Source organism: Rhinopithecus roxellana, chromosome 4 (assembly GCF_007565055.1).
Source record: "Rhinopithecus roxellana isolate Shanxi Qingling chromosome 4, ASM756505v1, whole genome shotgun sequence".
Taxonomy (NCBI): Eukaryota; Metazoa; Chordata; class Mammalia; order Primates; family Cercopithecidae; genus Rhinopithecus; species Rhinopithecus roxellana.
The window spans coordinates 73,680,766-73,694,953 of record NC_044552.1 but is presented as its reverse complement, the minus strand read 5'-3'; the positions used below and the strand labels follow the sequence as shown (position 1 = coordinate 73,694,953).

Sequence of the window (14,188 nt, the reverse complement as noted above, 5' to 3'; positions counted from 1 at the left end):
GGCCCTGGTGCTAGGTCTCGGTAGCTGAACTAGTAGCCCCCTGAAAACTATCTAAAGTAGCTCCAGACATCTTTGTTTAGCCCCGGGGCTTATCTTAGCAGAGATGGCCCCATTGGTTCACAAAAATTCTGCCATCCCTCATCTTTGATGTTTTGGCATTGAAGTGATTTTTAGTTGATTTTCTAATTTTCTCTGAGCAGTTATAAGGCCAACAGTCTCCAAAGTGGAGTGCATATATCACAGGGGTGTGGGAAGAAAATACTAGAACTTCTAAATAGATTAGAGCCATATGTAAGGAGTCACATGCCACACTCTACATTGAGGTGTCCTGAAGTGACCATGGGCAGGCAATCCACAAGTAATGAGAAAATAGTAGAGGTGACACTTCTAATCCTAGTGCATGCTTATCCTCAGCCACATTATGAGGTCAGAAAAGATAATCTAATCATATCTGATAAGAAGATAGACAATAAATTTTTCTTTTTTTTTTTTTGAGACAGGATCTCACGCTGCCACCCAGGCTGGAGTTCAGTGATGCCACCATAGCTCACTGCAGCCTTGAACTCCTGGGCTCAAACGATCCTCCTACCTCAGCCTTCCAAGGCGCTAGAATCACCAGTGCACACCACCATGCCCAACTAAATTTTAAAAATGTTTTGTAGAGCCATCCTCTTGCTGTGTTACCCAGGCTGGTCTTGAACTCTTCGAGTGATCTTCCCACCTCTGCCTCTCAAAGTGCTGAGATTATAGGTGTAAGCCACCTGCCTGGCAGACAAAAAAAATTGTAAAAGGTCAAAGAAACTATTGGGAATGTGGATTGAGACCCATTCTCATTGTTGATGAATCCTACCCTAAATATATCATGCTTTGTGATATTCACTATTGGTAGTATTGTAGGTAGTTCTAAATACACATAAATAAAATAAAATATAAAATATATTAAAATAATAATATAGGATAATAAATATAATCAAAATGTAAGTATACATATATTATTAAAGGTGAGATATCAACGATGTTTTGCTTCAAGAGAGCATAATCAAAACAGCTCTTAGAAGAGCATCGTGTCAGCCAGCATTTCCCCAGCTGTGCCATGGAACACAAGTTCCTCAAGATATTAAAGCAGTAGTTCTCCCAGCCCTTCCTTGCTAACAGGCTTCTGGGTGACCTGACGTTTTCCATTCTCCTGGTAACATGAGCCAGCAAAGTGCTCACTAATCACAGTTTTTGGGTTGCATGTGTTTTACCTAGCATCACGGATCACTGTTTGATCCAAACCTGTTTGTGCCTGTTTTAACTGTCACTGTGTTGAGATAATTTAATTAAAAACTATGTAAACCAGTGTAATAGGAATACAAAAAGAAAGAGATCTGTTAATTCTAGAAAAACTAAATTGAAATTGGTCATCTGTAGCACATCTAGTCAGTGAAACATTATTAAGCATTAAAAAGAAATGAGCTGTCAAGCCATGAAAAGACATGGAAGAGGCTTAAATGCATATTACTAAGTGAAAGAAGCCAATTTGAAAAGGCAACATATTGTATGATTCCAAATATGACGTTCTGGAAAAGGTGAAACTATGGAGAGAGTAAAAAGATCAGTGCCTGCCCCCGTTTAGGGGGGTAGGAAGGAGGAATAGGCAGAACACAGAGGATTTGGGGGCAGTGAAACTATTCTGTATGATACTAACATGGTGTATCCATGTCATTATAGATTGTCCAAGCCCATAGGATGTAGGACACTAGGAGTAAACCATAATGCAAACTATAGGCTTTGGATGATAATGATATGTCAATGTAGGTTCACTGATGGTAACATATGCACCCTCTGGGGCAGGACACTGATGGTAGAGAATGTGTGTGAGGACTGGGAGCTTATGGGCCCTCTCAATACATTCCCTCCATTTTGCTATGAACCTAAAATTGCTCTTAAAAAATTAAATGTATTTGAAAAAGAAAATAAAGTAAAATGCCCAGGCATGGTGGCTCACACCTGTGATCCCAGCACTTTGTCTTGGCCAGCATGGTGAAACTCTGTCTCTACTCAAAATACAAAAATTAGCCAGGTGTGGTGGTGGGCACCTGTAATCCCAGCTACTCAAGAGGCTGAGGCAGTGGGCCGAGACTGTGTCGTTGTACTCCAGCCTGGGCCACAAGAGCAAAACTCCATCTCAAAAAAAAAGAAAAAAAAGAAAAAGAAAAGAAAGTAAAAAAAATAAATTATGTTGAAAGGATTTGGAAAACCTAAATAAAAGGCTAGTTGTGTAGAAAAAAGTAAAGTTATCAAATTGGTTATGAGACAGATGACTGAAAAGACTAGGTAAAATTGTGAAATTGTATAAAATGATGTGTTTGGATTTCCATGGTCTTTAAGTTTTCTCTCTCTAAAATCAAACAAACAAAACTAGAAACTATCAACCAAGATTTATAGAAGAAAGATGGTGCAGAACTTCAGTCAGTGGGTACTTACAGTGAAGAGGCCTAGGCTGTATGTTAGATGACTGGCAGATGTTTGTAAATTTACGTATTTTTTAAGTAAAATGTTTTAGATAGTACATGTTATTTGTAAAGCATTCTCTGCTTTAACTGACTTTTTTTTTTTTTTTTTTTTTACTAACCAACTAACTCTTAGACTTGATTGCATTGGATAGGAGAATTTCTACCATGTTTTTCAGGGTTGGTGGAGAAGGGTTTTGTTCATTTGTCTTTTGTTCAAAATAATTTTGGGAAACTCAGGGTAAATAACGCTAAACAGTTTCCTCTACTCTAGAGCCTTTACTATCCAACTATGCACTGTGTATCTCCAAAGGAGAGAGAATATGCAATTTTTAAAATTTTTTATGTATTTACTTCTTTATTTATTTGACCATATAACCTTTTTCTCTCCTTGGAAACATTTGTTATCAACACAAATAATTAGTGCTCTGGGGAGCAGTTTGAAAACCACAGGAGTACAAGATGCATACATACACTGCAATAAGGCTTTCAACCTACCCACTTATTGGGGCACCCCAGCTGGTTGGAGAACAGCCTTGATTGGCAGTTGTATGCCTTCAAGTTTCAGTTCTGCCTTGGATTGGGACCCAGGAACCACTGAGGCACCAAAGGCTAGTGGTTGTAGGCACCAAAGGTTAGGCAAGTAGAATGTTACCCAGCCAAGCTGTCCTTCCTAGAGGGAGGAGGCTGGGGGGTGGTGTGCAGAGAGGGAGAGAGGGGAAGTGGTTTGGCTAACAGGAAGTCAAAGTTTCCTCTAGTCAAATGACCTGAACAGAGTGAGAGGAGAAAATGGAGTCCTAATTCAACCTCCAGTGTGCTGTCTCCTTCCTACTTCCATGCTTCTGTCAAAAGCTACTGCCTCCTCTTAAAGAAGCCATGACCAAACCCACACTGAAAATGAGACCCATTTGGAGACAGCCAGCTCCTCTTTGCCAGGAATTGTTTCTTATGGATTCCACTTTCCCTGGCTCCCTGATTTCTGCCTGGAGATGCAAATGCATGTCTGAACCTGAATTCACGAGCAAGGAGAGAGTGCGGCCCAGCGCTCTGCTAAGTTTTCCCTTCAGCTGAGTGCAGAGCTAAACCCCAAACCAGCTCACTGGGGATTTGCCAGGTGAGGGTCCCCAAACTAGAAGTGTGCAACAGATGTGGTCTCTCACCAGGTTTATCTGTGAGCTGGAGACCTGCCACAACAGCACCCTGGAAAGATATCCAACTTGTCATCTGAAATACACATGAGCCCTGAATTGTCATAGCTTAGACTTTTAAAAAGTCTTAAACATCTTAAAAAGTGTCAATTGCTGGGCACATTAACTCTTGGATTTTGCATTTCATCTGTACTGGGACAGTGGCGATATGTCTTCTGGCCTTTATTTCCTAAAGGAAAAGCAAAATCAGATTTATATGTTTATTATGGAAAGTAGTCAGTTGTTGAAGAAACGTAGAATCCCATTTTCAAAACCAGGACTTGGCTGTAAATAGCATAGGTACAAATACCAGAGCTTCTGACTCTGTTGTGCCCACAGTTCTGGGTGGACTGTGCTAGGTGTTTCGTCTTGGGGGCACTGAGCCTCCTGTCAGTAAATTGAGTGTGCAGGTAGGAAGGCTTATCTGAAATTAGAAACAGCTGGGGTGGGAGCAGGCTGGCAGGTATCCTGCTGATGACCAGCACCCCCCATTAACAGAAAATGGAACGAGGTGGAGCGTGGCTCCCAAGTCCAATTCCATAGATCTCTTCCCTTCAGTATCCCCCGGGACCACCACGAGGAGGTAGGCCCTATCCAGCCAGTTCTTACCAATATAATTAACATGTACATGTGCTTTTGCTCTTCCATGTGGATGGAAGTCAAGCAGTGCTGACATTCTCACATCGTTCCACCACTGTAATGTTATTTCTAAATATCTTATTTTTAACAGATAATATATGCACATGGTTCCAAACTCAAAATGATGAAAAATATACATTTAGAGTCTTGTTGTCACCATGAACCCCCTTGCACCCTAGTCTGCTGCCTGTATGTAACCACTTTCATTAGTTTTCTATATGTCCTTTCAGTGCTGCTTTGTGCATATATTCATTCTTTCATTCAATGACTATTCAATAAATATTTACATTCTTTCATTATAGGAACTATTCCATGTCCTAGGCTACTATATTTTAGGAAATATTTTAGGAATATATTCTTCCTTTCATTAAGCAAAAATTCTTACTTTCATTGAGTTTATAATCTAGGAAGGGGTAGACAACAAGCGATAACATAAGAAAGAAAAAAATAACGGAGTAAGGAAGGGTGGTGTTGCGGAGGTTTGAAGGGGGCCCATTGCAATTTTAAGTAGGGTGATTAGGGTAGACCTCACTGAGTGATGTTTTGAGCAAACGTTTGTAATAAGGTGAGGAATTGAGCTATGAGGATATCTAAAGGAAGAGCATTTCAGACAGAAGGAACAAGCCATACAAAGGCCCTATGCAGAGTATGCCTATTATATTCAAGGAATAGCAAGGACCTAAGTGTGGCTGGAGTGGAGACCTTGAGGGAGAGAAAGTAGTAAGCGTTGAAGTCAGAGAGGGAGGGGGAAGGAGGCAGACCATGCAAGGCCTTTTGAGGCTTTTGTGTTTAACTCCAAATGCAGTGGGGACACAGTTTCAGATTTTGAACATCATGATCTGGCTTATATTTTGACAGAATGTCTCTGGCTAAGGTGTGGAGAATAGGCTGTGAAGGAAGAAAGGGTGAAAGAAGAAAGAAGCTGGTGTGGAGGTTATTGCAATTACTGAAGAAAGGAGTGATGGTGGCTCAAAGGTGGGAGCAATGGAAATAGTGAGTGGTCAGACTCTGGGCTTGTTGTGAAGTAGGCACTAATGGGTTGGGTATTATTAGGTGTGTGAGAAAGAGAAGAGCCAGTTATGACTCCAGTGTTTTCAATTGGGAAGATAGAATTTCTATCAACTGAGAGGAAAACTGTGAAACAAGTTAGGGAGGGAAGATTGGGAATTTGATTATGCACAAATTAAGTTTTAAATGCCTTTTAGACATTCAAGAAGACATGCCAAGTGAGTATTGGATCTAAATTTGTGAGTTGTCAGGATATGAATCCTATTTAGCTGTGAGACGAGATGAGAACAGCAAGGGAATGAATATATATAGAAGTGAGGAGGTGGACCACGGCTGAAACCTGGGACACTCTAATGTTAACAGCTGGGGGTGGCAAGGGAGGAGAAATAGCAAAAGACATCTAGAAGGAATAGAAGGAACAAACAGTGAGTTAGGAAAACTAGGGCACCGCAGTGTCCCAATGCCTAGTGAAGGAGATTTCTCAAGCAGGAGGAAGTGACAAATTGTGTGAAATGCTGTTGGTAGTTGAGTAAAACCACTGGCTTTAGCCACATGAAGATCACTGGTGTTGGTGACAAAATCAGTTTCAGTAAGTGGTGGAAGTGAAAACCAGGTGAGGTTAAGAGGGAATTAGTAAGACATCAAGGGCAGTTTAAGTGTAGACTTCTCTTTCTGGGAGTTTTGCTACAAAAGGATACAAAGAAATGAGGCAATAGCTGATGGGTGAAGTGGGGTCGAGAGAAAGGTTTTTGTGAGATGGGAGAAATCAGCTGTACTATTGTGAGTGATCCAGGAAAGAGGGGAGAAATGATGATAGAGAAGAAAGGGGAGTTTCTGGAGTAGTAATCCTAGTAGGTTTGAGAGGATGTCCTCCCCCTTTATTATCATCGTAGTTATCTTTCTTATAAAATGTGTCACTTTATGCCACTGTTCTGCACCTTGCCTTTTTCATTTAACAATCTGTGCTTCTTTTCATAACAGTATATGGATAATTTTTCTTTTTTTCACAACTGTGTACTATTTCATTGGAAGGGTAGGCCATAGTTTAAATAACTACACCCTGAAGGGTGGACGCTTGTGTGCTTCCAAGCTTTTGCTGCCATAACCAATGTTCCTCTGAATAACTGGTTATTTTCTTTAATTTTTTTATTTTATTTTAATTTTATTTAATTTATTTTTTGTTTTTTGCAGAGACAAGTGAACATTTATTTTTGTGAGTTTCTTCCTATGTGTATTTCAAGTCTTTTTCAAAACAAAGCCCCAGGAATCTCCAGAATCAATTATGTCTCTGGGCTTGGTCGACTGCTGTGGGAGTCTTAGGGAGCCTTGTACAGATGCTACAGTTACTCATTTACCAACATTAAATCCTAGGATAGAAGATGCAGCAAAGCAGGACTCCTTCCTCCATGGAATGTGCTGATTTCAGATGGGGCAGCAGCCAATGCAGAAAACACTAAAAATTTCTTGGAGCTTGATTGTGATGAGAGGTGCTTGCCATGAACATAAGCTACTGTCTTTTGTTTTTTGGGTTGTTTTTTGTTGTTGTTGTTGTTTTGTTTTTCTGAGATGGAGTTTCGCTCTTATTGCCAAGGCTGGAGTGCAGTGGCGCGATCTTGACTCACAGCAACCTCCGCCTCCCGGGTTCAAGTGATTCTCCTGCCTCAGCCTCCTGAGTAGCTGGAATTATAGGTATACGCCATCATGCCCAGCTAATTTTCATGTTTTTAATAGAGACAGGGTTTCTTCATGTTGGTCAGGCTGATGTTGAACTCCTGACCTCAGGTGATCTGCCTGCCTCAGTCTCCCAAAGTGTTGGAATTACAGGCGTGAGCCACCGTGCCCAGCCAGCTACTGTCTTTTCTTTGGCGCTTCCTTTCCAGTTTTGAAGATAAAGCAGGAAATAATCTTATCTGAAGATACTTGATAAAAATTCCCAAAAAACAAAAACACATGCTCCCACTTCATTGACAAAAATTTACTGCAGTTTGACACCTGGGTCTAGTTCAGCTGGCAGATGAGCTGATTGATGTGTTCATCTCAATAGCCAGGTGTACCCATCTCCTTGAGAAAGCCCACTCTATTTTAGGTAGCATTACAGGCCACTGAGAGGTGGAAAGGGTGCAAGAACCATGAGATCTCCTGGAAATGCTTCCCTACGAAGGCAATTTCATGAATGGGGTCTTCCAAGCAAATGATGCCAAACTTCCCCAGGTGCTCCTCAATCACTGTGTTGCCTGTCAGAGGGATGGTCTTATTCTTGACCTCAGATTGTCCATGTTTCAAAATGAGTTCTCGGACAGACTTCAGATTTGAAATCCCCAGATCACATAAGGTTCCACTATACACAGCATTTTTAGGTTCTGGGAGGTTACTTTTACAAAGACACCACTGAAAATTTTCTTTAGGCGAAGTATTGCAATGGTTCTCTGTACCAGTAAACTCATACCATTAATCCTTTCGATGCATTCAACAAAGGCCAAGGAATGTTTATCTGGCAATTCCAAGGCGTGAAGTTTCACTTCTAGTTGTCTGAGATGCACCTTGTCACGTTTCTGCCGCCAGGAATCATGTAGGAATGATTCCGGTCGTTTAAACCTGAGCCCTTTTCGTTTCCTCTGCTCCTTCTTTGCCAAAAGTGCCTGCTTTGACTGGGTGGCTTTTGAGGGCTTGATAAGCCTTCCTCTTTTTCAGGAGATTTTCTGGAACCAAAAGAATTTTTCTTTGCTCTTGTTCTGCCATCTTTCTAGTGTTGCAGCTACTGATCACATGCAACCCCTTTAAATTTTTCTTTTATAGCAAGGGTCTCAACCTGTTTCCCAGACTGGAGTGCAGTGATGTAATCATGGTTCACTGTAACCTTGACCTCCTGGGCTTAAGGGATTCTCCCACCTCAACTTCCCAAGTAGCTAGGACTATAGGCATGGACCACCTCACCTGTCTATTTTAAATGTTTTGTGGAGATGGAGTCTCACTATGTTGCCCTGGCTGACCTCCTGGCCTTAGGGGAACTTTGTACATGCCTCATCCCATCTGTGTCAGCCATATTGCTGCTTCAATCTTGGAGCTAAAGTTCAGTCTGTCAACATTTCTAACCTGTAACTCTATCTTCTCTCTTCTAAAAAAGGAGAATTTCCTCTCCTTTTTTATTACTATGTATTCAAGTTAATTTTGCCCTCTATCATTAGGAACTTAAGCAGATAAATAGCTCTTCATTTATTTCTGATCATTGTTTTAGACCAAAATAATTGGCAGATACATAGAAGGCCTTAGTAAAAATAAACATCATGTAGGATTAATACTAATATTTGATTTGGGGTTTTTAGTTATGGTAATGGAATATTGTTCCCTGGATTTCATAGGTGCTCTTCCAAATCTTTGCATTAGGAGTCAGGTGAGAGATCTTCCTAGTTCCCATGTTCTCGAGGGTCCTGGATCCCCAGTTACCCAACCCCCATTAGTTTTTGCATACAGTTGACCTTTGAACAGCATGGTTTGAACTGTGCAGGTCCACTGATACACAGATTTTTTTCGACCAGACAAGGATAGAAAATACAGCATTTGGGATGTGAAAACCATGTGTGCAGAGGGCAGATATTTGTATCCACGAGTTCCCCAGGGCTGACGGCAGGACTTGAATATGCATGGATTCAGGATCTGAGGGTGTTCCTGGAAACAATCCCCAGTCCCCTGCATGTATCAAGGGGCAGCTGAGTTTGGAAACAGCTTATTGTGTCCCGTGTTCTGTCTCAGAGTCGCCATTTTAGAGCCATTAATGACAGCACAATGTTTGTGATACTAGTGCCGGTATGTTTTTCCCCCTAGATCTCTGGAAACACCAAGTCATGAAAGAAAACTTTTCAGTCTCAAGACCACAAATAGTTGAAAAATTTAGACAGAGATTAATGCAGAATTATCAGGATGATGGAGTAGAGGTATGTATGGAGAATTAGTCATTCTGTTGGTTTTTATAACATCATCCCAAACAAGGAAAACTTTCTCATTTAACTGCTTCTCCTAATGCTTCCCTTATTCCCTAAGAATGATTATATGAATACTGAGGCTAAGCCCAAAATAGAGCAATTGTTAGTTGTTTTTTTCTTTATTATTATTATTATTTTTTTTGAGACAGAGTCTCCCAGGCTTGAGTATAGTGGCACAATCTCGGCTCACTGCAACCTCCGCCTCCCAGGTTCAAGCGATTCTCCTGCCTCGGCCTCCTGAGCAGCTGGGACCACAGGCATGTGCCACCACACCTGGCTAATTTTTGTGTATTTTTTGTAGAGACGAGGTTTCACCAAGTTGGCCAGACTGGTCTCGAACTTATGACCTCAGATGATCCACCTGCCTTGGCCTACTAAAGTGCTGGGATTACAGGTGTGAGCCACCATGCCCAGCTATAATCATTAGTTTTTAATTTTGGGAAAAATTTGATTTCTAGTAAAGATCTGAGTCATTAGAATATATATGTTGGCAAATTTCAAATTTGGTCAATTTTTTAAAGTAACTTTGGAGTTTACGAATGAGTTGATTTTTAGCGACATATTCTGTTGTTGATTTGTTAGTATGAAAAGCCTAAGTGAGGAAAACCAAAATAGCCTGTAATGCAGTTACCTAGAAAACATTAAAATGTAGCATATGAAAAAAAGCCAACAGCACAGAAAGGTATCATTTTCACCCATCCCCATGCCACCATCTCCAGCTTCCTCTCTGCAAAGGAAGCCAGCTTCAGCAATCTGTGTGTGTCCTTCCAGAAAAAATATTCAAATCCATAACAACTCTATATATTATATTAAATAATAATATACATTTAATACATGCACACATGCATATACACAGTCCTTGGGTTTTGAAACATGTTTATTCTTGGCAGGAAGTGCCTTGCTAAATCAAAGCAATCCACTGAAAACACAGGATAAGAGAGTAGACATGGATATTTGACTGTAACAGAGTTTTGAGGAGTGTTAACAAGTGCTTTTAGGTAACTGTGAATCCAGTTTCCTTTGAAACTCAACCATTTAAAGAAATTTGACTTGACAAAACGTACTTCATTTTTTAAAATGCCTTCTCCAAATTTATATTTTCCCAAGTTCTTCAGATGTTCTCCATTATTTTCTAATACACATCTCAGTTCTTATGAGGTAGAGAATTCACAAGCTTGGTTGGGGATACATTTTTCCTCACAACTTGATGACTTACATGTATTAGTTTAAGCTTTCAATCATAAACAAACATGGTACTGGGTACTCTGAGTGGGTGAAGTAGTTTCCCATCCTTGAGACAAGGAAGTGGTTAGGGTGGGACCTATCAGAAAAAAGGATGGAAAAAATTTGTGGCTCACCTTACAAAGAAAGGAAATTCTGGCCGGATGCGGTGGCTCATGCCTGTAATCCCAGCACTTTGGGAGGCCGAGGTGGGCAGATCACTTGAGGCCAGGAGTTTGAGACCAGCCTGGCCAACATGGTGAAACCCCGTCTCTACTAAAAATGCAAAAATTAGCTGGGTGTGGTGGCATGCGCCTGTAGTCCCAGCTATTTGGGAGACTGAGGCAAGAGAATTGCTTGAACCCGGAAGGTGGAAGTTGCAGTGAGCCGAGATTGTGCCATGGCACTCCAGCCTGGGCGATAGGGTGAGAATCCATCTTTAAAAAAAAAAAGGAAATTCTGATACATTGATACATGCTACAGTGTAGATGAACCTTGCGGACATTATTGCTAAGTGAAATCAGCCACTCACAAAAGCAGAAATACTCTATGATTCTACTTATATGGGGTACCTAGAGTAGCCAAATTCAGAGAGACAGAAAGGATGGTGGTTGCCAGGGGCTGAGAGGAAAGAATAGGTAATTATTGTTTATTGGGTACAGAGTTTTTGTTTTACAAGATGAAGAGTTCTGGCGGTGGATGGTGGTGATGGTTGCACAGCAATGTGAATATACTTAATGCCATTGAACTGTACCTTTAAAAATGATATAATGACAAATTTTATGTTTAACACAATAAAGACAACAGTTTTGTAACTCAAGTCCCTCTCATTTCTTATCTGTACGCTTCACCCCAACATTGAGGTCTTGTGGGAAAGAAGCATGGATGTCAGTAGGCAGGGCAAACCCATATCAGGTACACCCCACACTCTGGGCACACTTGAAGAGGATGGTGTCAGCCTACCAGTGTCTTGAAGTCAGGGTCCTCAGGATGCTCCAGCCCCTCCAAAGTCTGTGCCTGGTAGGCTTCTATCCTCTTCTGGACCATCTGCAGTGACAGTGAACTTACTCTTCCAGCCACGCCCCCGTCTCCATCATAGAGATAGTGTAATCTTGGCTCACTGCATCCTCTGCCTCCTGTGTTCAAATGATGCTCCTGCTTCATGAAGCCTCCCAAGTAGCTAGGATTACAGGCACATGCCACCACACCTGGCTAATTTTTGTATTTTTAGTAGAGATGGGGTTTCACCATGTTGCTCAGGCTGGTCTTGAATTCCTGACCTCCAGTGATCTGCCTGCCTCGGCTTCCCACAGCGCTGGGATTACGGGTGTGAGCCACTGCTCCCCAGCCCACTGAAGTGTTTTGTCAGCAGAGGTGGGTATTTTTGAAACATCTTCAAAATACCTCGTGTGTGCCTGATATTTAACAAATTGTTACAAGGGATTCCAAGATGAAGCAAACCACAGAAACTCAACTGCTGTTGGCAGGCTTCAGGGCTACACTTTGCCCATAGCAAGGCCCAGTGCTTGCCATGCTGCATTCCAGGCTGGTTCTCTTGAAGAATCCCTGGGGCAATCTGCTGCTCTTCCACCCAGTGCCATCCATCGTGGTTCAGGTTTGAATGGTGGTGACAGAACAGCCCAGTGGAAGGTGGTGCTGCTTACTGGGCAGAACTGGGCCAATCTGAGTCTGCAGCTCTTATGCCAGCCAGGGTTTCGGAGAAGAAACTGGCCAATGGTACCCACTCACGCTGCATTTTGACACAAGCACAGCTGACATTTACACTGACCCAGGGAGGCAGGGGTAAGTTGCAGAGCAGGTTTTAGGAAATAAATTGCCCTGAGAGCCCAGAGAAGCCTGAGCCCACGGAAGCCACAACGGCTGCTTCATGGGCTGCTTCCAGAAGGCCGAGTGCACAGGGCTGGCATCAATGGCAGATGGCCAGGGAGCAGGAGCTGGCCTGACCCCAGAAGTGTCACAGATAAAATTCACGTTACAGTGTAGACGGGGTCCTAGACTTGGCCCCATAAACTTTCTCACCCCCCATCCCTGCAGATAGATACACACGCAGAGACACACTCATTGATGCCCAGAGGGACAAACACACTCGCGTAGATATGCAGGTCCTAGTTGGGTAAGTCTGTCCTACCTTCCAAATATTAGCTCCCATTTCTCTCCAGAACCTAAATCTAAGCCTGCCTTGGAAAGTTGGGCTGTTCCTTAATTGCCAACTCTTCAAAAAGCATGCCCAATCTCCTGGAGAAAGGGAGTGAGTGGAATTGCCTAGAGAATGAGCTGTGTGGCCCTTAGACTAGAGCAAGAGAAGCCCCTGCCAGATACCCATATAGCAGAGGGCCCCTCTCTGGCCTTTCTCCAGCTATGACCTTCCTCACAAGGTAAGAAATCCCCTGGGCCATAGGGACATGTCCACTCAGAGCCCTCACCTTCATTTTAGAACATGCTCCAAGTACCTGGGACCTGGAATTCCCTGAGTCCATGGCCTGAATGGGCATCTTCCCTGGATCACCTTCCCCAGAGTGAGAGTGGACCTCATCACTAGTGTGCACACCCCTGGCCTGGAAGTGACCAAGGAGCAACTGGGAGTGTGGATGGAGTTTGGACATGCGGGTTAGGATGTCCGCTCACAGGCATGTGAAGACCTCACGGCATGACATGAGGCGAGAGCTGGGAAGAGAAGGGGGCCACACAGTAAACTATAGGTTGGGGACCAGCTCTCGCCATGTGTCCCTACTTCAGCATAGAACTGAGAGTAGTCGACTGGGCGTGGTGGCTCACACCTGTAATCTCAGCACTTTGGGAGGCCGAGGTGGGTGGATCACCTGAGGTCAGGAGTTTGAGATCGGCCTGGCCAACATGGAGAAACCCCGTCTCTATTAAAAATACAAAAATTAGCTGGGCATGGTGGTGCACCCCTATAATCCCAGCTACTTGGAAGGCTAAGGTGGGAGAATTGCTTGAACTTGGGAGGCCAAGTCTGCAGTGAGCTGAGATCGCGCCACGGCCCTCCAGCCTGGGCGACAGAGCAAGACCCCATCTAAAACTCAAACAAACAAACAAACAAACAGTAGTCCAGGAATAATAAATTCAAATCTGGCTTTCCAGGTCAGTTTTCAGGTCTGTTTTTCAAGGTAGGAGAATTAAACATTTCATTCTGATAGTTTGTTAGTTCAATGTTTCACCACATGCTATGTGGGCTTCCACTGTCCTCGTGTCCCTACAAATGTTCAAAGCCGGCCTGAAAGAGAGGCTTGCAAGGCTACAGCCCATGGTTGGATACAGAGGAGAAACAAAAGTGGGTCCGTGAGCCAAGGCAAAGAGTGCCTGGGGCCCTGGCATGGTGAGGCTGCCCTGCTGGAGTGGCTGTGAATAATGAATGCCTCTTTCCTTTCAGATCACTTTCAGGAAAGATCACCTTGAGGCCTGCCTCCTTTCCCTGGGTTGTGATGTGATGGCAAGAGAATGCAGCAACTTTGAGACCTACTCCACGTGCTATGACCATGTGTTGCATCACGCTAGGCAGAGGCTCAGCCAGAAAGAGCAAGTAGGCTCCCAGAGAGACGAGAACTGCAGTGGGGAATGGGCGTGGGCAGGGAGGCTCAGGAGGCACTCAGAAGAGAAAAGTAAAACTGAGAGGGTT

General features: G+C 42.9%; 1 protein-coding gene and 1 pseudogene across 1 annotated transcript in view; one reads left to right on the top strand and one right to left on the bottom strand.

Moving 5' to 3' along the window:
* LOC104668833 (coiled-coil domain-containing protein 162-like) overlaps positions 1 to 14,188 on the top strand; it is a 44,372-nt gene that overhangs the window by 11,295 nt on the left and 18,889 nt on the right. Inside the window, 2 exon segments of the mRNA XM_010371628.2 lie at positions 9,152 to 9,261; positions 13,943 to 14,092. Of these exon segments, the coding sequence (XP_010369930.2) occupies positions 9,152 to 9,261; positions 13,943 to 14,092 (260 nt within the window).
* Positions 7,328 to 8,089, bottom strand: LOC115896992 (annotated as a pseudogene).